The sequence below is a fragment of the Neofelis nebulosa genome, chromosome 2 (assembly GCF_028018385.1).
Source record: "Neofelis nebulosa isolate mNeoNeb1 chromosome 2, mNeoNeb1.pri, whole genome shotgun sequence".
NCBI classification, from domain to species: Eukaryota; Metazoa; Chordata; class Mammalia; order Carnivora; family Felidae; genus Neofelis; species Neofelis nebulosa.
Window position 1 is genome coordinate 11,987,947 of NC_080783.1, and position 26,140 is coordinate 12,014,086.

General features: G+C 48.1%; 1 protein-coding gene across 1 annotated transcript in view; it reads left to right on the forward strand.

Annotated features, from left to right (window-relative positions):
* Positions 1-1,625: 1,625 nt before the first annotated feature.
* IRS1 (insulin receptor substrate 1) overlaps positions 1,626-26,140 on the forward strand; it is a 63,128-nt gene continuing 38,613 nt past the window's right edge. The window contains exon 1 of the mRNA XM_058702932.1: positions 1,626-5,515. Coding sequence (XP_058558915.1) covers positions 1,793-5,494 — 3,702 coding nt within the window. The 5' untranslated portion in view covers positions 1,626-1,792 and the 3' untranslated portion in view covers positions 5,495-5,515. The remainder of the gene's footprint in view (positions 5,516-26,140) is intronic.

Sequence of the window (26,140 nt, forward strand, 5' to 3'; positions counted from 1 at the left end):
GATCCCTCTTCTAGTTTGGAGTGACCAGAATCCCCCAGTAAATGCCCTTGGGCGTCCCTCTGTCCCTTCGAGGTACCTCTCCCTGCAGTGGTTTCGGGGATTCCAAGGTGGAAGGCTGGCCCAGAAGTCCCTTAGAAGACCTTATAAAAATACAGATTTCCTCACCGTGGCCTATCACTGTGAAACTGAAGTCTGGCTTCTCTATTTTCTGGAGGAAAGAGGCTTGACCAGAAGCCACCCTCTCGAGGGGTCTATCTTACCTGTTAGGTAAGAATCTAGCCCAGCTCTGGCGCCCCCTCCTCCCTGGGTCCTCCCACTCGGGGCCCCGTAGCCGCAGTCCCCCCCCCCCCCCGCCGCCCCCCACCCTCACTCCTGCGTCTTCCCGAGCTCGTCCCCCCGCCTCCGTTTTCCCAGACTCCCCTCGTGCTTTCGGGTAGCCACCCAAACACACCCGCCCGCACCCTCGGCGGGGATTCCTGCGGGCCGGGGGCGCCCTGGGTGGCACGCGGGGAGGACGGCTCTGCGCCGGGGCGGGCGGCCGCGCAGGGGCGCTGCCCGAGCGCTGCGCCGGGGCCCAGCTCGGGCGCCGCTGCGGCACTGCCGGGGGGCGGAGAGGGGCGGGCGCGGGGCGGGCTCGGCCGGGAATGTAGAGACCCGGGCGGGAGCCTCCCGGCGGCGGCGGCGGCGGCGGCGGCCGGGCTGCGGAGCGCGGAGGCTCCGTCACGTGTTTTTCTCCTCCGAGTGAGACGGCGGCGCGGTCGGCGGGGGCCGGCGCGCAGAGCCAGACGCCGCCGCTTGTTTTGGTTGGGGCTCTCGGCAACTCTCCGAGGAGGAGGAGGAGGGAGGAGGGGAGAAGTAACTGCAGAGGCAGCGCCTCCCGGGGAAGAGGCGTCTTCCCCGACTCCTTCCCAAACCTCCCCCTTTGCCTCCCGCCCTCGTCCCCTCCCCTCCTCCCCTGCCGACTGGAGCGAGGGGCAGGGATGAGCCTGTCCCTCCGGCGCGTCCCCAGCTCCCTCGGCCGCCTAGTAGCGTTTCGCGTGGAAAAGGCACTTTCTCCGTCCGCCGAGATGGGCCCGAATGGGGGCTGCAGCGGACCCGTCCGCGGGCGGCGGCAGCAGCAGCAGCAGCAACAGCCGCAGCGCCGCGGTCTCTGCGATTGAGCTGGTATTTGGGCGGCTGGTGGCGGCGGGGCGGTTGGGGGGTGGGAGGAGGCGGAGGAGGAGGCGAAGGAGGAGGAGGAGGAGGAGGAGGGAGAACCCCGTGCAACGTTGGGACTTGGCAGCTCGCCTCCCCCTGCCCAAGGATATTTAATTTGCCTCGGGAATCGCTACTTCCAGAGGGGAACTCAGGAGGGAAGGCGCGCGCGCCTGGAGGGGCAACGCGGGGACCCCTGGCCGCCGCCGCCGCCGCCCGCCTGCGCCAGACTCCAGCCCGGGCGGCGAGAGATGCATCTTCGCTCCTTCCCGGCCGCGGCGGCTGCGAGGAGACTTGGCTCTCGGAGGATCCGGGCTGCACTAGCGCCGGACGCACTGCCTCCCCCCCAGGGCATGAAACGCCCGTAAACTCCGGCCGGGGCCACCTCCTTGGCGCAGCCGCTGCGTCCCCCTTCGGCTGCCCCTCCCCGGCGCGGGCGGCGGCGTGGTGTTTGGAGTCGGGGGTTCTGCCGCCTCCAGCCCTGTTTGCATGTGCGGGGCCGCGGCGAGGAGCCTCCGCCCCCCACCCGGTTGTTTTTCGGCGCCTCCCTCTCCTCGGCGGCGGCGGCGGCGGCGGCGGCGGTGGTGGCGGCGGCAGCATGGCGAGCCCTCCGGAGACCGAAGGCTTCTCGGACGTGCGCAAGGTGGGCTACCTGCGCAAACCCAAGAGCATGCACAAGCGCTTCTTCGTGCTGCGGGCGGCCAGCGAGGCGGGGGGCCCGGCGCGCCTCGAGTACTACGAGAACGAGAAGAAGTGGCGGCACAAGTCGAGCGCCCCCAAACGCTCGATCCCCCTGGAGAGCTGCTTCAACATCAACAAGCGGGCGGACTCCAAGAACAAGCACCTGGTGGCCCTCTACACCCGGGACGAGCACTTTGCCATCGCGGCGGACAGCGAGGCGGAGCAGGACAGCTGGTACCAGGCCCTCCTGCAGCTGCACAACCGGGCCAAGAGCCACCACGACGGGGCCGCGGCCCCCGGGGCAGGAGGCGGCGGGGGCAGCTGCAGTGGCAGCTCGGGCCTCGGCGAGGCTGGGGAGGACTTGAGCTACGGGGATGTGCCCCCAGGACCTGCGTTCAAGGAGGTCTGGCAGGTGATCCTGAAACCCAAGGGCCTGGGTCAGACAAAGAACCTGATTGGCATCTACCGCCTCTGCCTGACCAGCAAGACCATCAGCTTCGTGAAGCTGAACTCGGAGGCGGCGGCCGTGGTGCTGCAGCTGATGAACATCAGACGCTGCGGCCACTCCGAGAACTTCTTCTTCATCGAAGTGGGCCGTTCCGCAGTGACGGGACCTGGGGAGTTCTGGATGCAGGTGGATGACTCTGTGGTGGCCCAGAACATGCACGAGACAATCCTGGAGGCCATGCGGGCCATGAGCGACGAGTTCCGTCCTCGAAGTAAGAGCCAGTCCTCCTCCAACTGCTCCAACCCCATCAGCGTCCCCCTGCGCAGGCACCACCTCAACAACCCGCCACCCAGCCAGGTGGGGCTGACCCGCCGCTCTCGCACCGAGAGCATCACCGCCACCTCTCCGGCCAGCATGGTGGGCGGGAAGCAGGGCTCCTTCCGCGTGCGCGCGTCCAGCGACGGCGAGGGCACCATGTCCCGCCCGGCCTCGGTGGACGGCAGCCCCGTGAGTCCGAGCACCAACAGGACGCACGCGCACCGGCATCGCGGCAGCTCCCGGCTGCACCCGCCTCTCAACCACAGCCGCTCCATCCCCATGCCTTCGTCCCGCTGCTCGCCTTCTGCCACCAGCCCGGTCAGTCTGTCGTCCAGCAGCACCAGTGGCCACGGCTCCACCTCGGACTGCCTCTTCCCCCGGCGCTCTAGTGCTTCTGTGTCCGGTTCCCCCAGCGATGGCGGTTTCATCTCCTCGGATGAGTACGGCTCCAGTCCTTGCGATTTCCGAAGTTCCTTCCGCAGTGTCACCCCGGATTCCCTGGGCCACACCCCACCGGCCCGCGGGGAGGAGGAGCTGAGCAACTACATCTGCATGGGAGGCAAAGGCTCCTCCACCCTCACCGCCCCCAATGGTCACTACATTTTGCCTCGGGGTGGCAATGGTCACCGCTACGTCGCCGGGGCCGGCCTGGGCACCAGCCCAGCCCTGGCCGGGGATGAAGGAGCTAGTGCAGCCGATCTGGATAATCGGTTCCGAAAGCGGACTCACTCGGCCGGCACGTCCCCTACCATTTCCCACCAGAAGACCCCATCGCAGTCCTCGGTGGCTTCCATTGAGGAGTACACGGAGATGATGCCTGCCTACCCGCCAGGAGGTGGCAGCGGAGGCCGCCTGCCCGGCTACCGGCACTCCGCCTTCGTGCCCACCCACTCCTACCCCGAGGAGGGTCTGGAGGTGCACCGGGGCCACCACCGCCCAGACACCTCCTCCCTCCACACTGATGATGGCTACATGCCCATGTCCCCAGGAGTGGCCCCAGTGCCCAGCAGCCGCAAGGGCAGCGGGGACTACATGCCCATGAGCCCCAAGAGCGTGTCTGCGCCACAGCAGATCATCAACCCCATCAGGCGCCATCCCCAGAGGGTGGACCCCAATGGCTACATGATGATGTCCCCTAGCGGCAGCTGCTCTCCTGACATCGGAGGTGGGCCCAGCAGCAGCGGCAGCGGCGCCGCCCCCTCTGGGAGCAGCTACGGGAAGCTGTGGACCAACGGGGTCGGGGGCCACCACCCTCACGCTCTGCCACATCCCAAACTCCCCGTAGAGAGTGGTGGCGGCAAGCTCTTGTCTTGTACCGGTGACTACATAAACATGTCGCCGGTGGGGGACTCCAATACCAGCAGCCCCTCCGACTGCTACTACGGCCCGGAGGACCCCCAGCACAAGCCAGTCCTCTCCTACTACTCGTTGCCAAGGTCCTTTAAGCACACCCAGCGCCCCGGGGAGCTGGAGGAGAGTGCCCGGCACCAGCACCTCCGCCTTTCCTCCAGCTCTGGTCGCCTTCTCTATGCCGCCACCGCAGAAGACTCCTCCTCCTCTACCAGCAGCGACAGCCTGGGCGGCGGGTACTGTGGGGTCAGGCCCGATTCTGGCCTCCCGCACATCCACCATCAGGTCCTGCAGCCCCATCTGCCTCGAAAGGTGGACACGGCTGCCCAGACCAACAGCCGCCTGGCTCGGCCCACGAGGCTGTCCCTGGGGGATCCCAAGGCCAGCACTTTACCTCGGGTCCGAGAGCAGCAGCCACAGCCCCCCCTGCTGCACCCTCCGGAGCCCAAGAGCCCAGGGGAATATGTGAATATTGAGTTTGGGGGGGATCAGCCGGGCTACTTATCTGGTCCCGTGGCTTCCCGCGGCTCGCCTTCTGTCAGGTGCCCATCCCAGCTCCAGCCAGCCCCCAGAGAGGAAGAGACTGGCACTGAAGAGTACATGAACATGGACCTGGGGCCGGGCAGGAGGGCCACCTGGCAGGAGGGTGCCGGGGTCCAGCCAGGCAGAGTGGGCCCCACACCTCCTGGGGCGGCCAGCGTGTGCAGGCCCACCCGGGCCGTGCCCAGCAGCCGCGGTCACTACATGACCATGCAGATGGGCTGTCCCGGTCAGAGCTATGTGGACACCTCACCAGTTGCCCCCATCAGCTATGCTGACATGCGGACAGGCCTCGTGGAGGAGGCGAGCCTTCCGGGGGCCACGGCCGCCGCTCCCTCCTCATCCTCGGCAGCCTCGGCTTCCCCCACTGCGCCTCAAAAAGCAGGGGAGCTGGTGGCCCGCTCTTCCCTGCTGGGGGGCCCGCAGGGACCCGGAGGCATGAGCGCCTTCACCAGGGTGAACCTCAGCCCCAACCGGAACCAGAGTGCCAAAGTGATCCGTGCGGACCCGCAAGGGTGCCGGAGGCGGCACAGCTCTGAGACCTTCTCCTCGACACCCAGTGCCACCCGGGCGGGCAACACGGTGCCCTTCGGAGGGGGTGCTGCAGGAGGGGGCAGCGGTGGTGGCAACGGCAGCGCCGAGGAGGTGAAACGCCACAGTTCTGCTTCCTTCGAGAACGTGTGGCTGAGGCCTGGGGAGCTCGGGGGAGCCCCCAAGGAGCCGGCCCAAGTGTGCGGGGCCGCCGGGGGTTTGGAGAACGGTCTTAACTACATAGACCTGGATTTGGTCAAGGACTTCAAACAGCGCCCTCAGGAGCGCCCCCCTCAACCACAGCCGCCCCCGCCCCTGCCCCCTCATCAGCCTCTGGGCAGCAGCGAGGGCAGCTCCACCCGCCGCTCCAGCGAGGATTTAAGCTCCTATGCCAGCATCAGTTTCCAGAAGCAGCCAGAGGACCTCCAGTAGCTCGACTGGACATCACAGCAGGTGCGTTTCATGGTGACAAAGTCAGAAGACAAAACTGCTTTGAACCCTGTGCTGGAATTCTCTTCCTCTTTGCCTAGGCCCCCTTTCCTCTCCTTCCCACTGCTTCCTTAGGGGGTGCATTCCCAGGATGGGAGAGGTTAGGGCACACAAGGTGTGCTCTCCCCCCCTCCCCCGCCCCCCCCCCCCCCCATGACACTTGGCTGGTGGTCAAATAAACCTGTTGGAGCAGCGGCCCAGGAGGCCTTTTTCATTTGAGGTTCCCAAGCGAAATACTTAACCGTATGATTTTCAAAAATATATACCCTACACCAGTGCTGAGGCTTGTGAAGTCCCTATATAAGAACCTTGTTCTCTTTATTGAAGTTTTCTTTTGACTGTATATTTAGGTCAGTCCCTAGAAGGAACAGACGACAAAAATACTGGTTAATACAGGGTCTAAACCAAACCCTCCACTTGAGATAGTTTCTTGGAGCTCTTCAGGGTGATCTTATCAAGTTGCTCTGTGTCCTTTAGTTCTGTGATTTCACAATACCAAGGCAACATAAATAGCAGTGGAAACATCAATTTTTATTCCTGCTGCCCTAAAACGATTCAGGAGGAAGAGCTTATTCAGGCTTACATATTTAGAGAGACATACTTGCCTGTTTGTGACTCTCTGTAGAAAGTAATTATGGGTGACATTCTCTTTTTGTTCCCGAACCAGGATTTGTGAAATATTATTCACACACCGACCCACCACCTCACAGGCATGGCTGTTTTTATACAGGGTATGCAGTGAAGTCTGCTGGTGTCTGAGACCCATTATTAGTTAAGAGTTATGGAAATCCACCCCAGCGTGTCTGCCTTACCGTTGTCTGTTCTTGCAAAGGCCTCAGGGAGACATCACCCAGATCGTTTGAGGACTACCGCACATCTTCTGTAAAGTTACTTAACATTTTTTTGTGTGTGGAAGAGAAAGAGTATTGAGCTAGGGGAGCGCGGGGGTCTGGTTTGATTTTGCATTGAATGTTAAAGCCCCTTCATTTGGGGGGCATTTCTGGTTGGTCTTTAAAGGCAAGAGTAGACACCTCAGTAAATGTGGAAACTTAGCCTGTTACGTCTTCTGTGGCTAAGGCTCTACTGAAAATGAAAAACATTTGTAATAGGAAATCAGCCTGTCCTTCATTCCGTTGAGCCTGTTTTCTGGTGGTCATAATTGTGGGAAGAAGAGAGGAGTGCAGTTTGCAAATAATGTGATGAGTTGGCAATGTAGAAGTTTCCAGCATTTGGAAACACTTTATTCTGACGAACTGATTATCTTGTGATAGTCTTTTTGATATATGCTTCACAGAATGAGCTTTTAAAAGCATTATTCTTCGTAATGTGTGTCCATTCGTAAGAAATTGTGCATTGGGTTTCTATTCATAGGTATTTGCTTATCATGTGGCCTCAGTCTCCTTGATTCTAACAGCCTCTAATATTTGACCCCTATCCTTCTCTGTTTTCTAGAACAAGACATAGATATAAAAACATTCCGACTAAGATTTTAGAGGATATATTACACAAAGCATTATTTGATCAGTATTTAACCTCTCTTTTCATGAGTCACTAGACGAGAGATTTAATTGTATATATCAACATCAGTTAAAAACTTTGGTCATTTTTAAATGATAAAAAAAATGCTTAGGGGAAAACCCCTCTAATCCTTTAACATTTATGCTGCAAAGTGTTTCATTTATAAAGTAATGAGAGTTTGAAGGAAAAAAGAAAAAAACCCAGCAGAACCAACATTGTGGCCAGAGGGGAGATGAAAGAGGACAGGAAAGAAGAAATTCTCCTCACCTGCCTTCTTCGGTGGAACCGGTCTCTTTTTATGTAGAGTAGAAGAAATGATATTTGCTCTAAAAGAAACTGATGACCAAATAGAGTTTTCATCTTTTCAAGGGGCTTTAAAATGCAATCCCCTTTACGTGGAGGGTACCTTAAAAACCAACCAACCAAAGCCAAACGATCTTCTGAGCTTTCTTAGGGAGAGTATAATATTTTGGAACACGCATATAGTCATATCCCTAATAATCTGGGAGTAGCAGCACACCATGCTTTCACAGCACCATGGCAGAAAAATTCGACAGTGCCTATTCTACGATGTAAATGGCGAGATGAGAGGTGTGTGCGGGTGTTTTCTGTGAGGCACCGAATGCTGCTTGGCCCCCTTCCCATCGTGAATTCTGCTCACCTGCCTCTGCCCTGTGGAGTTTAAAGACAGTCCATTCTCCTCTGAAACACAAAAGCGGACCCGCCCCTGGCAAACAACTTTTCCCAGGAATGAGTATGCTGCTTTGTGAAAACATCCTTTTCCTAACTCCCTGGGCAATTTCTGTCTTTGCCTGCCTTGCTGTTGCTCAGGTAAATCCCGAAACTGGGAAGGAATGAGGCGCGCTTCCTCCTCACCCCCCCCCTCCCCGTTTTATTAAACATTGCGGCTTCTCCAGTATTTTTCTCTATTAAAGGAGAACATTTGTGAGGCAGCTCAGGAGCTCAGAACTGGTGGTTTTCCTTCTGATTGACCTCATGGCAGCTACCGGGTTTTGTCAACCTGTGTCTCCTCGGAGTTGTGTTTTTAGTTGTTTTCCGGCATCCCCTTCTCCCCTGTTCTTTGTTTCCCATCTCTTGTTTCCTGTTTCTGGCGTTGTCTTGTTTTGTGTGTGTGTGTGTGTGTGTGTGTGTGTGTGTGTGCGCCTCATTTCAGAATCTCGCAGTCCTTGTGGCCTACTCTGCAGAGAGTGGGTTGAGAGCCCAAGAAAGAAGGCAGAAAGGACACAGCAGCCCAGTTTTTCAATTTGTTTTTTAGTTTTGAAACTGCAGCTCGGGCACATAGATCAGGCTTTGGCAAAGGCACAGACCCAAGCCACCCCTTTTAGGTCCCCCCCCCCCTTATTTTTCTTTTTTGGTCATTTTGTTATGATCCCTTCAAAAAAAAAGGGAGGGGGGAGCATTTCTTTTCTTTCACTGCATTTCCTTGGGATTTCAAGGATTCCTACCTCCACGACTACTTCCCTCCTCCTCCCTCCTTCCCTTCCCCTCCCTGTGTGGCCTTTTTGTCTGGCGCATACCGTCTCAGCTCTGGCACTTTCCCGTTTCCCGGGTCACCTCCGCTTCCTGCATTCCTCCCTATTTATTTGGCACTTGGCTCCCCTCCCTCCTCCGAGCCCCTTTAGCCGGGGGTTGGGGAATCTGCAGCGGGGCTGAGGCCGCCCTCACAAACCTCCCACCCCGCCCACCTCCGGTCGCCTGGGGGCGCCGGGCTGCCTGGCCCCGTCCCCGCCCCGCCGGCCGCGAGGTGGTCGGGAGAGCCTGCTGAGCCCCGGCCCCTCGGTGCAGGACTGGCTCTGGGTGGGCGGGGCGGACGGGCGCGGATTGGCTCCCGCCAGAGCCAATCAGCGCGAGCATTGGCAGGACTGCGGAGGACGCGGGGTGGGGCCTCGAGCGGGGGTCGGGCGGGGGCGGTGGGCTCGGGCCTCCGTCCGGGGTCTCCGCGGTAGCCAGCGGGCTGGGCTTCGGGGGCGCCAGTCGTCTACCTCTGTCCCTCCACCTCTTCCCTCTGGAGCCCGCGGAGCTGAGCCAAATGCGCGTCTCTCCCCCCGCCACCCCCCCCCCCCCCCCCACGCCCGGAGGATGTTATGCTCTCAGCCTTATTCGTGCCTCCAGCCCAGAATCCCAAGAATGAGAAAGTCCAACCAGCCCACTGACAGAGGCCGGAAACACACACTTCCTCTTTTTTTTAATTGAGAAAAATCCAGGCCATGACCATGTGACATGCCCCATTTTGTTTCCCTCCTCTCTTTACTACGGTTTACTACGACGCCACGTTCCTTCATCTTCCTGTCTGGAAATCCAGGAGCACGTGGTTGTAGGATTGATTGGGTTGGCTCAAGATTCTTACATTTACGTCCCTTACTAATGGGAGGGAGGAGGGGGAAGAAAAAAACGGAGGAGGAAGCACAAGTGCTGTGGCTGGCACTGTTTGGGGAATCATTCAGGAAAAACTCATTTGGCTGGAAATTGCATTAGGGTCAACACTATATATCGAGCGGCTGCAGTTCGAAAAGCATGGAGCCAGATAAGATCAACAAAAACTGACCCTTCTAGGCCCAGGGGAGCTCCCAGTGAAATGAAAACGCCGGATATAGCTTGCAAATCATGAGAATCTAGAGATTGAGTGCAAAGGCCTGGGTAGGGTTTGGTACTGAGGTTGGGGGAAACGCTGCTTAAGCTCTCAAAACCAGATTTGTTTTTTTGACCAGTGACAGCTCCAGTGAAAGAACATCAGGGGAGACTGGCTACCTTTCCTAAAGCTTGCTAGGTTTGTGTTGTGGCCCTCACATAACCAACAGCATATGAGATGTATTACTTGAGGGGATGGAAAATGTGTTCTCAGATCTGTCCTTTCTAAAATAAAGGAAAATAAAAGAAATCCTCCCCTTCCCCTCTCACCAGCCAGCATCCCTCATGCATCACTGCAGCATAAGCCCCAAAGGCAGCCGCTTTTTCCGTAGGTGTAAATGTAAGGAAGAAGCACCGCCCTGATGTAAATGCCATGCCTCATGCTGTTCTGAGCTGTGGGAGAGTTTCTCTGTTCCAGAAAACTTTGAACATCTAACAATCTTATTAATCTCTGCTCTCCTTGAAGTAGCATTTTAGGTTAAAAAAATAAATCCATAAAAAATTCTATATATTGTAGTCGTTTCTCTGATTGCCACCCCCCCCCCCCCGCCCAAATGAAGACTATCTCCAATATTGCCTACAATAAAGGACTTGCAATTCAAAAGTTCATGTCTTCCCTGACCCTTGCTTCCCCCCTCCCACCCCCGGAGTGGTGGGGAGGTTATCAAAATTTCTGGAAAATAGCTTTATGCTATCTTTAATGATGGAATGGAAAAAAACAGTTCCTGGAAGCCAGAGATCTTGGGTTGTAACACAGCCTGTGCCCTTCACTAGCTAAGCGACCTTGGGCAAGTCACTTAATTTCTCGGAACCTATTTCCTCATCGGTAACTCGAGAGTTTTGTTCTAAATTATTCTGACCTCCTTTGCAGCACTAAACATAGGAGTATTTTGGAGACAATAACTGATATTCTTTAATGGGTCAGTTGTAATGAGGATTCTTTCCGAAGAAGCTGTTGATGGGGTCATAATGAAGTGCATGAGAATATTCTGTTTCGTCCTGTTCTGGCTTTTGGATCACTCTTAATAGTTTTGATTCAGGACCTATTTTAACCTTTCTGGTTTGGAGGGGAGCAGATTTTAACAGACCTTAAGACAAGACCTCCAGACTGCACCAGTCTCAATTTTTCAAAACTTTTCTAGACTGAACTGGGCTCCTCCTCCTCTTTCCTTGTTGAAAACTCAAATGTGTGTGGGAATGCAAGTCGGCTGCTAGTTTCTTGCCTCCTAAGGTCAACTGTTGGAAGCATCCCACCCCACAGTACAGGTCAAGCTTTAACCAATCGATGCCTATGACATTATTCTGTTTCTTCTCTTGGAAACCACCCCTTCTTATGTGGGTGGTCTGCTTATGGATAGTGTTTCTCATTTGTACGGTCAGAATCCTTCAGTGAGGTATCAGAGAGGAAACCTGAGAGGGCAAGTGAGGACTATAGGAAATCTTTTACAATTTTTTGTTTCAGCCTTGTTAGGTGTGTGAAAAGGCCCCGTATTTCTCTTGCTGGCAGCCTGAGTTTCATCTAGCTTTTTTGTGTGTTCTCTTTTCCAATCCTTCTGCTACCTATCATGTATATTTCTTAGCTGTATAGTATATTAATGGGTTTTTTTTTTAATTTTGGTGGGTTGGTAACTTTAGGATAATGGGACACCTCACAATTACAAGGTTTTGTTTTAAAGAAAGCTATTCTCTCAATCATTTCCTCATGTTACAAAGTTACTGGAAATTGTATTCAAGGAAAATAGTGTCTTGTGAATTCAGTTTGAAGTCAGTTTCCCACTAAAGATTCTGCAACCCTCTTTGCCACATCTACAATTATATACTTGATTTATTATTTCCTTATGAGTCCGTAGCTACGTGTCAGACTCTAAAAGCTCTTCTTAAAATGTTCTTGAAACATGTTTAGAAGTTGTAATCACGTTGAATTTTAATTTAACAGAATTACATTCTAGTATTGGTATGGGATATAATATTAGTATGCTAATTGCCAACTAATGAAATAGTTGCCCCCCAAAAAGTTATCATAAAGCTTTTTTGAATGATAGCTAGGAGATATCATCTACTTACTTCCATTCTTGTCTTGCAAGGTAGAGATGGGAGTATCTTGCCCGTTCTTGATTCACAGAAAAAAGAAAAAGATTAGATGGGTATAAGGTTCTGTCATCTATGGGGAAAGGAACATTTCCCATTTTAATAATATTCTTGCTTCAGGCTCTGCTATAATCTGTTTGTTAAAATAGAGTTGGTTGGATAAACGGTATTTGTGCTTCCTCAATGAGCCAGTGATCTTTGAATAATAGAGCTTTTAAAAATGATGTGTTGATGTTGAAAAGGCTGCTTTTCTTTTTCAACCCTCTTTCTGTATTTTCATTAATGATGGCAGTGGAATTGAATATGTGGGTCAGGCTATAATTTTAATTGGATCATTGCATCTGTCTTCAAGCGGAGAGGAAATTTTGTGGTTTTATTACCCCCACCCTGAATGTTTTATTGAGTAATGTTTTACTGAGTGAGCATTCATTGTTTTCCTTTTGCCATTCCTTGTTTGCTCGTTTGTTTGTTCCCCACTCTGTGTCGTACCTTCTGCCATCTACTCCTGGTTCTGTTTGAGCCAAACCCACATACATTGGATGCTAATTGGTTGGGCTGTAAAGAAGATGCCGGTAAACCCAAGTTCATAAACTTTTCCCCCTTGTTTTCTATTGACCAAAAAATACTTGGATGCGAGTTCTCTGATCTGCCCTGACATATTTAGGTCATGCTGCTGAATGAACAGTATCACTTAATCTTGAGAAATTGATAGTTGTGTTATGTTTGTTGAAATGATTAAAGAGACATCCCCCCCCTTTTTTTTTCTGTGAATGTGGATAGTGTGGCAAACAAATTATATTTTGCACAAAAAGTCATGATGCTTCTTTTTAGGAAAGTTACAATCCATGCGAGGTGGGGAAAAATTTGAGAAAAGACATTTATAAAAATATGACAGTTAAAGGTCTGCAAAATATTCATTAGTTACTCTGTCCTCAACTATTATTTGTCTTTTATTCTCTCATGATCATTTCCCTGCTCCCTTTTCAAATTATCTGAAGGGCTCATTAGGATACCAGAAAATAATCATACTTACTCTTGAATTTTAGGGATTGTGGAGATAATCAGAAGAACTTTAGCTTCTCTGGTACAAGACCAGAGGCCGCCTACCTCCCAAACTCAACATACGTGATCTGCCCTCTGCCTAACAGCCCCCAGACCATGTTTTCTTGCTGGCCCCTCTCCCTCTTTTCCTCAGCATACACCAATGAGCACCGACGGTGTTCCAATAGCACATATTTTCTTGTAAGCCGATGGGGGTGGACCCATGAAAGTGGAGGGGGGGAAAGGTGGTGAAGGCAGTTCAAGTAATTACCAAACTTCTTACGGCACAGCTTATCTGGGGGAAAAGAAACAAACCAAAAAACAAGATTCAGAACATGAAATCCATGAAAGTCAGCATTTTTTCATAGCCTTACGGGGTGAATGTGCCCATCTACCTCAAAGGATTATGCTTTTCTCAGCCCTTGTAACCCTGCCTTCCTGGCTGGCAGTAACACCAGCATAATTAAATAGCTTATAAGGCTGTTGAAACTATTTGGAAGAGTGGCCCATTTTTGGATATTCAGCCGGCAAACGTAATATTAGCAAGAAGCAAGAGAAAGATCTCTTTGGCTCTTTTGTGCAGGAGAAGCGGCCAGGAGAGGGGGTCCAGGTGTTACAGGGACCGGAGTTCATGAGGACTTGCTGGAGGTTGGGCCGCGTTACGAAGCCTGGGGTGAAGGTGGAAGCTGCAAAAGAAATTGTAAAAGTCTTTTCTTTCCGTCTTCGAAGTTCTATCATTCAAGGACTTTTTTTTCCCCCCCTTCGGGTGGGTGGTTTTTATTTTTAGTAGTGACAGGCTTTAACCCGCTGACCTCTGGTTCCTGTGCCTGCTTCTGGCTGGAAGTATAATCTCCTTTGAGGTTTTGTCATTGCTGTTTCTTCCGTGTGTTCCCTTGCACTCTCTCTGCTTTGATGATGGGCAGTCGTATTTGTTTTTAAGGTTAGAGTCGTTTCTTACGGGAACAAAAAAGCATTTCTTTTTTAAGACCACCAAGTCTTAGGATAGCTTGCCGGATCTAGTCACGTTATTTAAAAAAAAAAAAGTGTCGGTGTGGGTAATTCGTGTGTGTGCTCTAGGTTTCAAGCAGTTGAAAACATTTTTTTTTTTTTTTAAGGTATAAAGTGAAAACTAAGCTTCCCTCCCGCTCTTGCTCCCCAGGTCGCCTTCCCCTAGGCCACCATCAATGCTGGATTTTGTTTATGTTTCCAGAGATGAACTGCTCATAAATTTTGAAGCTTAGTAATAGGGGGTTGGTTAAATGCCCAACTGCTCCAAGTCTTCCATGGAAGAACATGCTCAGATCCCCCGTGTTTGCACCGAAGGAACACAGCAGAGAGCATGCCTCTTACAAGAGACTCACTGCCTTTTTTGTTAAGAGGAAAAAAGAAAAGTACTCTTTACTTTCTTTGCCTCTTGTGACTCTTCGGGACGCGATATAAAAAGCATAATCTAGTGTAACCCAGTGATGGAGGGAGCGCATTAGTTAGGAAGTGATCTGCTTTTCTAATTTTGAAGCGTTTGTGCAAATTGATTATGAAGGGAAAAGGGCCTCAGTCTTCAAAGTGCAAGTCTTTATTATTCTGTTTTCTCCTCGGGGCACTTCCATGGTAGCTGGCCAGCATTTCCCCGCCCCCTCCAATGGAATGAACAACTAGTTCTTAATATAGTGTGGTAGGATTAACTATAAAGGTTAACGATCCTTTTGAAGGCTTTCTGGTCACCCAGGTCTCCTATTGGTGAGAGTTCAAAAGAATTAATACTTTCTATTGGAATGGTCTGAAAGATTGGGGAAACCATTTCAAATTCTGGGAGCAGGTTACTTTAGACATCATAATCGCATGTAAATAATACAATAAATTGCTTTCGTGATTTCCTCTCCTAGTAACTTTGGAGAAAGTGAGTGGAATCTGTTCTGTCTCCTGAGGAAATGTGTATCACTGTGTGTATGACAGAGATGATCTCTACTTTGTACCAGTGAGGCAGCCTAATGGTTAGACACATTTATGGCTGATGTCCTTCCTGATTGTGGTCCAGGTACGGTATGAAGAGGATGGGGCAGTTCTCGTTACAAAATAGAAACTTTTGAGAACATGAGAACAGATAACATTTAAGTCATAATTACCAATATTTTTTATCATTTTTGGTGACTTGTTAATAAGAATATGCTAAAGGCAATAATACCGGGTTTTCTTCCAGATCCTCTGGAGTGAGGGATGAAATACAGCATGCAGGAACTTTTTTTTTTTAATTTTTTTTTCTTTTCTTTTTTTTTTTTTTTTTTAATTTATTTTTGGGACAGAGAGAGACAGAGCATGAACGGGGGAGGGGCAGAGAGAGAGGGAGACACAGAATCGGAAACTTGCTCCAGGCTCCAAGCCATCAGCCCAGGGCCTGACGCGGGGCTCGAACTCACGGACCGCGAGATCGTGACCTGGCTGAAGTCGGACGCTTAACCGACTGCGCCACCCAGGCGCCCCTAAATTTTTTTTTTTAACATTTATTTATTTTTGAGACAGAGAGAGACAGAGCATGAACGGGGGAGGGGCAGAGAGAGGGAGACACAAAATCCGAAACAGGATCCAGGCTCCAAGCCATCAGCCCAGAGCCCGACGCGGGGCTCGAACCCACGGACCGCGAGATCGTGACCTGAGCTGAAGTCGGACGCTTAACCGACTGAGCCACCCAGGCGCCCCCGGCATGCAGGAACTTTTAAAACAGCTGTTAAAGAATTTAATATAGGAAGCAAGCTAATTTCTTAGGTGTATGCATCATTTGCCTGCATTAGGTGTACGTATCATTTGGGCTGTAAGAAACCACCCCAAGACCTGTTGCCTTAAGATATCGGTCATTTGTTAGATCCCAGTCCTGAGGGCTGGGGAGCTGGGCTGCGTTCAGCCGGGCAGTTCCTGTCTCACCTGGGTAAACTCCTGTGGTTGCAGTTGGTGGACGGTTGGCCGAGGGCTGGTTGGTTTACAGTGGTTTCCCTTACTTGTCTGGTGGATGATGCTGACCGTCGGTGCCTGCTGTTGGTTGAACCAGAGCAAGCTAACCCAAAGTTCGCGCAGTCCTCGGGTGAGCAACCAGCCGCAGCCAGAGGGGGCAGGAGTGCACAAGTACTTTTCAGTGCCCTGCTTACTCCACTTTTGCTGCTCTCCCATTGGCCGGAGCGAGTCACAAAGCCGTGCCCAGTTTCAAGGGATAGGAGAATAGACACTACTTCTTGCTGGGAGAAGCCATTGTTTCTGACTTCTACAATGTATGAGCGTATGTATACGTGCAGTTGTTCATACCATCATTGACCATTTATCAGTTGCACGTTGAACATTTAGAATAAAGTTATTCTTAAATGTGTATAATGAGCATGCCTAGCTTTGGGTGAAACAGCCCTGATTCCCTTTGTATGAAGTGTTATCACTTTGTTCCTTCTAATTTTTCTTTTGTGAAAAACACAAAAGCTTAGAAGGTCTCCACAAACTTTTATTGAGTTCGTACTGTGAACCTGGCACTGGGGACAGAAATAGGTGTGCCCCTGCCTTCCTGGTGCTTGTAGGAGGCAGAGAACAAAGAAGTAAACAGTGAATTTCATTGCTGCAAAATGTGGTACGATGAGGAAGAAGGACACGGTGTTACGAAGTGGAATAATGGGAAACCACTTTAAATGTGGGGACGGGAAATGATTTGAGAAAATAGTACATAATATGGTTCTATCATTGAGGTTTGTGAAAGGAGAGCAAATATTTTTATATCACGTGTTCATGGGGCCAGGTGCAGATTCGGATCTTTTTTTTAAGAGTTTGATTTCCCCCTTGAGATAGGCCTCTTATGGAATGAGTGAAAGCTGGAAGTTCACCTCTAAGAAAAACATGACAAATGACTACTGAGGTTTCTAGTATCAGAGGCTGTTGTGGACTACAGTTTCTAACAGTCCTCAGGCAGTTCACGCAGTCTTGGCGATGAAATGGGGTAGTAGAGAGGGGCCCAGAGCCACAGGGCATCAGGCATCATCCCTCTGCCCCTTCACCAACACCACCCTCTCCCCACGCATGTGGCAAGCTGGACCAGAGCAGAGCTTGTGCAGAGAACTAGACTTTGAGTGGGGAGTGGTGGAGAGTGACGGGTGAAATGGAGTCCAGGACTTTTCGACGGTTTGAAAGGAATTTTCCCACCTGAGCACAAACGTAGACTTTGGTAACGCAGAGTTGCTGGCTCTTGGGAAGCAAATGCTTGATGGTTGGCAGTATCCGAAGGCCAACCCTGTCCCAGATCTCTTACCAGGCAGTATTTCCATTTTTCTTACACCAGAGCCTCGAATGCCTTAAACGTTCCTGAGGTCAGAGAACAAAACAAAACTGGGACACTGGGTAACATATGTCACATCGCGAGGAGGGAAGGGAGATCCCTAAAGTGTTTTGAGGGGCTAGTTGAGTGGTGTATTTATATCCTGATCTTGACAGCTTGCACCCACCCCCCAGCTCCTCCTTGGCTTGCCCTCTGCCCCCTTCCCAATTCCAGCACACTCTTTGAACCGTCGTTAACAATACCTTCCTTTCAAAGCTGATCTCCTTCCCTCTGGTTAGATTAAGGTATATAAATATTACATTTGTTTCCCTAAAGAATGGGTAATGACTTTACTTCTGAAAATATTTTACTTTCACTGGTAGTGTACCCTGGAAGTCATTGGGATTATAATGAAAACTTTCCCTTTTGCTAAGCTTTTCGTGTGTGTGTGTGTGTGTGTGTGTGTGTGTGTGTGTGTGTGTGTGTGTTTGGAGGCGAGGAGGGCTGGGGAGTGGAAACTACATTCCAATAAAAAGGGTTACATTCCTAAAACTAGGTCTTTAAAAATATTTTGCAGCCTGAGCCTTTGGTCCGTCACAAGTTCCTACAAGGGACAACCTTCAGACAGTGTATGGGCTTGTTGATTCTCGGGCCTTTGAACTGTGTGAGGAATGTGTCTCAAGACGGAAAAAGGAATGACTCCTGCTTTTAGGCTCTAGCCTGAAAGCTGGAAGAATGTTATTGTGTCTTCAAAGCCTGCTTCCCACCAGGCTGTATTAGATGGGTTCTTGGAAAGTGTCTTTGCATGATCAAGTATACAACAAAAGTCCGTGCCACCCAATTTGATCTAATTCAATGGCTACTTTTAGGTGGGTTTTAAATTAATGTGTCTCTTCTGTAAGAATACAGCCCCATTCCTCTGCTCCCTCTTTACCCCAGTTGAGATGATTTATAGTGACTCACTAGATTAGGAAATTTGAGGCCTTCCTTTTTGGGGGGGGGTGGTGGGGGAGTGGGGATTGGGGATTGGGGAATGTTACTTTAAAAAAAATAGTGGCAGTGGTATTTCGGAAGGTAAAGAGTTCTTAGCTCTGTGGAATTGAGAATAGATTTTCACTGTAGGTAAGTCAGATTGAGGTTGCATTGTAAAATCAGTACATTTAAATGATCACAGAAAACATGTAGAGTATTTTATTTGCCTGGTTCAAGTGTACCTGGCACCCTCCCTCTCTCCTTTCTTTCAGAAATTTTCCCTCTTCCTGTGATGGTGGGAAAACCCTGGTGTCCAGGCACTCGGGCACTCTTACCTACTAACAATTGTGAGCTCTTTGAGCGTAGACTCCAGTATCTGAAGAGGGAAGGGCCCACAAGACGCTTGGCCAGATTAAAAACTTGTTCATCAGCAGTTCAGGGAGCAGTTATTGAATCAAGGCAGGAGATAACTTTAGAAAAAGTCTCAAACAAAAACAATGCTGTGGGTATATTTTGAGTGTCTCCAACCATTTCATTCCCCAGATATCTTAAAAATCAAATTCAGATTTACCATTGTGTTAAAAATAATCAAACCAAATTACAGGAGCTCTTGCAATCTGATATGACCGGATATGAAAAGCTCGGGTGAAATTAATTGCAGCCTCATCATTCATATGTCTGAAATGCTGGGGTGCTTCCTCTGTTTCCCCCAAACCCTTTTTTTTAAAGATTGATGGAAACTTTGCTTTGTTTTGACAAGATTTATTTCTCCGCTTCCAACAGGAGTTTAACCAACTTTTAGTCTGCTGAGAGAGTTCTTCTGATGTTAATTGTAGTTTACTAATCTAGGTCAGAGCTTACTTAGCATTCTCACTGATGAGGTTTAAAAGTATCAAAAGCAACGAGAAAATTATTTGAAAAATAATTATTGTATCACCATTACCTCTGCCTTTACAAAGAGGCTAGTTTGTTCTCTGTGCTTATTCCTTTTCTTCTTCCTGAGTATATCTTTGCTAATTAGCCCTTCTACTAAAATACTGGGACGATCTGGGGAAAGGAATTAAATTTAAATGAGTCGGTTCTGCCAGTGTGGCACGTGTTAGCTACTCTGCTACAATGTTATCCTGGGTCTGGGAAGTTGAACCTAATTGCCAAGGTAGGAAACTGCTCCCCCCCGCCCCCGGGTTCTGTTTCCACACTCCATTGAGGCTGGGCTGGTTTGATGGCCGCAGTTCTAGAACGTGTATTGTAAACTAGTGTATCAGCTATTAGAGCAATTCTTCTAAAACATTGCTTTTGCTATTTCAAGTATGAAGCTAAAACTTAGAATCTAAGCAACTTTACACCTAGCAAAACCAGTTGTCACCCTTTGTTCTGAAACCCCGAATCTGTAATATAAATGCCTTCTGTTTTATTTTGAAGAGTATTTCCATTTTCTTGGCCAGTCATTTGACATTTATGCTACTTTCTAAATAAAACCTTGCAGTGTTTCCCAGCAGGTATATGCATCTGGTATTGGGCTAGGCTATTTCTGGCTCGACCAGCGTGGTTGACTGGGTTCGAATGCTTCATGCAGTGAGTTTGGCATTTGGTAGATACTGTTTGTTGTCGATACTGAATAAATGAATGTGGGGCCATATGTTTTTAAACCACAGTATGGGAAGTATGCCAGCACTTTATTTATCTGTAGACCAGAATCATATTCTGTTCAGGAGGACAGAGAGTGTTTCTCAACTCCATTGCCACGGCCTCACACTTACTTGGCGGGTACTTGTCTTAAATGTTTCCATTCGTTCCATAATCAAGCTGTTGTAATTAGCAAACCTGGATATTTGAAGAAAGCATAACTGGTCATGAAGACAGTGGTGAGGAATTGCCAAAGGCTCAAATGTTTGTAGACCAGACATGAGAGAATGTTCTAGTTAATACAACAAGGAGTTAGTGGGTTTCTGCTGAGTGCCAGGCATAGTCCTAAGTTCTGGACTCACAGCTGTGAAGAACAGACAGCAATTTGGGCCCTTGTAGAGCTTCTTTTCTCAAGGACAGGTTGAGGGAGTAAGCTGTCAAGGATCCGCTTTCCCAGAGGACAAAGGAGACCCACTGAGAGATGTGACAAGGGCTTCTGGCCCCCCCTTTATGGACTTGAGAGGTTGACAACATTGATTTGTACACACACTTTTACCTTAAAACTCATCACAGTCCTTTTGCCTGGGAGTAAATACGTCATTTGGACTCTTTGTGGCTTATCAGTCATGACTAAGTTTACCTTGTGACTCACAAATGCAGCAAAGTCCGATTTTTCTGCTGTAATAGGGCTGTGTATGAGAGAGAAGGAAGTAAGAGTTGAAGCTGATGTGTCTCTGCTTGGAAGAGATGGTCTTACACGTAAAGTCAAGATCTGGAGCAGATGACAATGAGGGAAAAAGGGTGAGGGGTATTGATATCTCTGGGGGGTCATGGCAAAGATGGGAACTGGCCATAGGTATGGCCACCATTGTGTGTTGGGCCACAGATGGGTGTTGGTGTCATGAACGAACCATAGCTCATGTTGCGATGTTGATGTCAGTAATTTTCCCTGGGTGTCAAAACTTTTCTTTTGAACACAAGTACGCAACACTGGTGATGTGTAATACCAATCCTTTTCTGAAATTTTGTCTGGAAATTCTGTTGGAAAAGTATTTAGTATACTTTCTCTATGCTTATTACTTGTACAGAATGTTTGGGAGGAAAGACCAAAATCTTGAAACTACTCCTATATAGAAAGATTTTATTTTTATATTATTGTGTGTTTTGCTAGTAAGGATCTTCAAGCATATTCCTGTTAGAACCACAGATCACAAGAGGAAATCCCACAGTTTCAGGGAACATTTTCTAGTGGTTTAAAGCTTTTATGGTGAGATTTCTTTATAGCTGACTTAAGTCCCTTATTCTCAAGGGAGAGCATTTCCCTCATTCTGATTTTAGTAGTGGTGAGAAGTGATAACCCCTGTCTTTTTTTTTTAATTGGGTATGTAAATTTTATTTTTATCAGAAGGTTTATATATATATACATATATATATATATATATATATATATATATATATATATATATATATATAATCTACTGTAAAGGACAGTAAGGTTGTAAAAACAAATTAAAAAATAAAACATAATGACTACATTTATTTATTTTAATGTTTATTTATTTTTGAGAGAGAGCATGCATGCAGGGGAGGGGAAGAGACTGCGAGCAGAGCTCAGATGTGGGGCTGGAACTCACGAACCTCAAGATCGTGACCTGAGCCAAAGTCAGTCACTTAAACCCCTGAGCTACCCAGGTGCCCCTTTAATGGCTAAGTTTAAATGTGCAGAAAATGATACAGGAAATCACAATAACCTTGGTGCTGGTACTAGTCAGTTTGCTAAAAGAGGAAATAAGGCCGGAAATGATTTTAAACCAACTCTTCAAAGAAAATAGCCGTAAACATAAAATGTTTCATAAATGATTAGACAATGCTCATTAAACTGGATATGACTTTCTGGGTTTCAAATATGATATATATTCATTAGCTGAAATTTATTTATAGAGTCACATTCTTCTGAAAGAAACTTTTTATATTTTGTTTTTTATTATATTTTATGTTATGTATTTTCTAAGAAATATTTTATATTTTATAATTTACTTTTCTACCAGTAACAACAGTGCACCCAGTGCAATTACAATTTGGGGCTCTTTAAAGAGTTTACTTTTAAGTAATCTCTACACCCAACATGAGGCCTGAACTCACAACCCCGAGATCAAGAGTCATGCACTCCACCCGCTACGCCAGCCAGGCACCCCCAATTTAGGGTTCTTTTATGTGGCCAGGAGATTTAAAGGTGTTTGAAAACCAGTTGGGAGAGCTGCTGAATATTTATATAATTCGGTTTTTCAAGAAAACTTGTTTCATCGTTCATTTTTAACTCAGTATTTTTAAGTGTTCCCTTACTTTGTGACACTACAAGATGCCCCAGGATCATCTGATTTATTTTCTGCCCTAACCCTAGAATCTTCCATTTCTCCAAGAAGCCCTGGATCCTTTCCTTGGTGAATTGTATTAGGGACCAACATATTGGCGCTAGCTGTGTTTGTTGCTACGGGTGTCATTTATTTTCTGCCCTCCCAGTTGCCAGAGCGAGGAAACACGTGTGTGTATATTACACCCTGTAGATACAGACATACCTACAAATATTTCTATATGTAACCATCTGGATCTATACCAAACTACACATGAGTTCATACTGATGTCTCTTAACTCTAATGGATTTCCATATGGATTCTTCTAGCTTTCCCCCTTATCTGTCACCTCCCGCTCCCAACAGTGGGAAACTTTGCTCTCACCATCCTCCCTCCATTCACTTCCTTGTTGGAATCTACCTCATGCATATGCATGCCAGGTTCAGAATTGTTAACTTGTGTCCTATAGGAAACAACTTGATCAACCAGAGCTGGTGCTTATGTATAGTTTCTTTTGCCTTGAGTCTTACAGATTCCCCTCCTTTCCAAAGTTACTTGAGTCAGTATCTTCTTCCTTGGCCCCCTTTAGTGAGGTAGTTTCATGTGTTTGTAATACATTTTGACTCTTCTGTCCCATTCTGTGTTCTACCTGTGATCACTGACTTTTTTTTTTTTTTTTGTAGGATCCCTTAGAATATTTTTTAAAATGTTTTTTAATGTTTATTTATTTTTGAGAGAGAGAAGAGGGCATGAGCAGGAGGGGTAGAGAGAGAGAGGGAGACACAGAATCCGAAGCAGGCTCCAGACTCCGAGCTGTCAGCGCAGAGCCCAACGTGGGACCCGGGGCTCGAACTCACGAAGTGTGAGATCCTGACCTGAGCTGAAGTCGGACGCTCAACGACTGAGCCACCCAGGCGCCTCTGTGATCACTGACTTCCTAATGATTTTTAAAAATTTGCAGACATTAAGGTTTATTCTTTTTTTTTTTATGTTTACTTTTTTTGAGAGAGAGTGCAAGCCGAGGAGGGTCAGAGAGAGAGAGAGAGAGAGAGAGAGAGAGAATCCGAAGCAGGTTCCAGGTTCTGAACTGTCAGCACCGAGCCCCACGCGGGGCTTGCGGGGCTTGAACCCATGACCCGTGAGATCATGACCCTGAGCTGAAGTCTGCGCTTAACCACCTGAGCCATCCAGGGGCCCCCACGTTCTTCCCATTTTAATCTGCTCTATGTCAGTATTTATTTGTGCAGCTACAGAGCATTATAGATTTTTCTACCACCTTGGAGCTACTGTGATTGTCACAGCCTGTTTCAGCTTTCTTCCTTGAAGGGTCTAGATATTTGGGCGTTTGAAACTGTGTTGTTTGAATCCTCCTACTGGTCATCTTTTAAAAACCCTGTTTTGTAATCTTGCCTCACTGTAGATATTTATAAAATCTTCACTTTTACTTTGCCGTAGTTGATTGACGGGGCTCAAGGAAACGAGTTAATACAGTTAATTTGAGCCTGGTCATCATCGGTTCCTAGACACCCGGTGGGAATCTGGAACTGGCCACACACTGCTGCCTGGGCTGGGCACAACAGCGTGGGTCACAGGAGGCAGCCACAGGGCTCAGCCCCATCTGAATTTGTCCTCTGGAGACAGGGCTTTCTTTGCTGGACTGCAGGAAACTGTTTCTGGGCTTAAAAAGGCCACTTTGTGGTAAATTGGTGCTTATCACCTTTGCAGGAACAAAGCAGCTACTTAGCAACTGGCCGAAAGGGGCTCGCAGATCGTATTTACAGAGTCTTTTAACACTCAACCAGGTTTTTTTTGGTTTGGGGTTTGTATGTTTGTTTGTTTTGTTTTGTTTTTTTGATCATTTACTACAAGCAAAGTGTAATCAGCCTTAAGGCTACTCTCTCCTGGGGTAGCTACCCTTGACCCAGACAACTGTGCTTCCTAACCACCAGGAGAGCAGGTGTGCTGTGGGGCAGGTACTCAGAGGGGGGAGTGACAGGGGAGCCAGAAAGGCACAGATGTTTGGGTCAAATGCTAGGACACAAAAGACAAATAAAATCCAGGTCATTTATGTTTCATAGTCTTATTCCCTACAGTCTTTTTTTTTTTTTTCTTTAAAAACACAGACATTGATTTTTTTTCTCACCCTCTGAAATTGTCTCAACTTGTGTTTCTGGCAATAGAATTCCTGACATACTAGATCATAAAGATTACTGCTAGGCGTATTTTATATCTGTGTGTGTGTGTGTGTGTGTGTGTGTGTGTGTGTGTTTTCTCCATATATTTAACCTTGGGTTACATGTGTAATTTTTCAAACATTCCCTTATAATCAGTTTTGTTGCCTGTACTTGTTGACTGTGAAAGCCTCTGGAAAAGTTGTTTGAAGTACAGGAGACTCACGGGTTTCTTTATATGTGTCCTTTTCACCAAAATGAACCTGGATGAAAGTTGTTTTTAAAACTGTTTAAAAACCCACTGACCTAAAATACATCTTATGCCCTTTTTTAACCTTATATTGAAAACAGGCATGTATACCTGCTAATGCCCGTGATTTCAAAATGCCCAGAAATATCCAAAGAGCGTTCCACAGGTCATTGACTAGAGACATTCGTGGTATCCTCCATAGAGTTTCTGGTGCGGCTTGATTTTGCACATTCCAGATTGTCACCAGCGTCTAAAAAGAATTAGTATGCCTGGACTATATTTGCATTTAGAGTGTTAGCAACCCTCCAGAGTACACACACTGGGCTATTTATGAAGCAACTTCAGCTGACAGCTGAAGATCAGAAGATTCTATTTTGGGAAGTGTCCTAAATGTGAGGTTCTGTGGTGAAAAAATTTAGTGCCCTACAGATAAGAATACTTAAAACAGGAAGCAGTGGTAATTTATTGCTTCCTGTGTAAGTATCCTTATCACTATGATAAGCTTTAGGTTTCAGTTCTGCTTTTCTGATCCCAAGATTTCTTTTCTTGTAATCGGCTCCTGTAGGAGAGGATTACAGATAATAATAATAATAATGATAATAATAAATATAGGGAAATGTACAAATGTGGTGGTTGCCGGTGGGGTGGGGTACGGGGAGAGAATTTACCAGCATGACTTTTCCTGTCTTGAGAAGAGTCTTTCATTTCCAGCCACTCAGTAGTGTTTGGTAGGCTAAGACAAAAACTATACCACCATTGGCTCATTCCCTTGGCCCTGTCTGTTGCATGTGTGTGTATGTGGCATCGATTCCAGGTTAGTGTAATGCAAGGCTGGGTTGACTGTGGCTCATGAAAGGCTGGATGATGGGATAGACCAGCATGGATAAGAAAAGAGGAGATGGGAATTTTATTCCTGATCCTGCCACTTCCTGGGATCTACCATTTTGGACCTAATTTTCTGGTTCGTAAAATTAGAGGTAGTAATAATAGTTCCCCAATCAATCTGATAGCGTTGTTCCAAGGAGCAAGTGAAGACATATATGGAAGCTCATTTATAAGCTGAATTGCCTTGGGAGCCTGTGGTTTATAGTGGTTTCTCTTAAATCCACCACTCCCCTTTAGCTCGTAGGACACGAGGGCACTTTTGACTCATGTTCCTTCCTTAGTAATATTTCAAATGTTTCAAATTCAGTCAGCTTCCTAGATTTCTTGGCTGGACGACTATATTGTGATTGTACCTGAGAAGATGCATCAATGTTGACTCTCTAGTGGAGATATTTGTTTCATGAAGTAGGAGTCTGTTGTGCTGTTAAATTCTAGGGAGCTGCGTTGCATTTATTAGCTTGGCATAGAAAAATCAAAGTTCTACATATGGGCTAAATTATTTTATAAGCTGTAAGTATAAATCAGGATTAAAGAGTGAAACGTATTTATTACATTTTAAAAGGAAGTATGTACATGCATTTTATAGTTCCTATGGATTTAATTATATACTAAATATGGAAAATAAAAGTATTACTGGGTAGCACTGAATGTTTACTTCCACAGCACTCGAGTTGATAAATGTCTTTGCTCTTGAACCTGTGCCTTCTTTGCCAGAGAGATCTGGTGCGATGTGCTGTGCCAAGCAGGAGGGACAGCCAT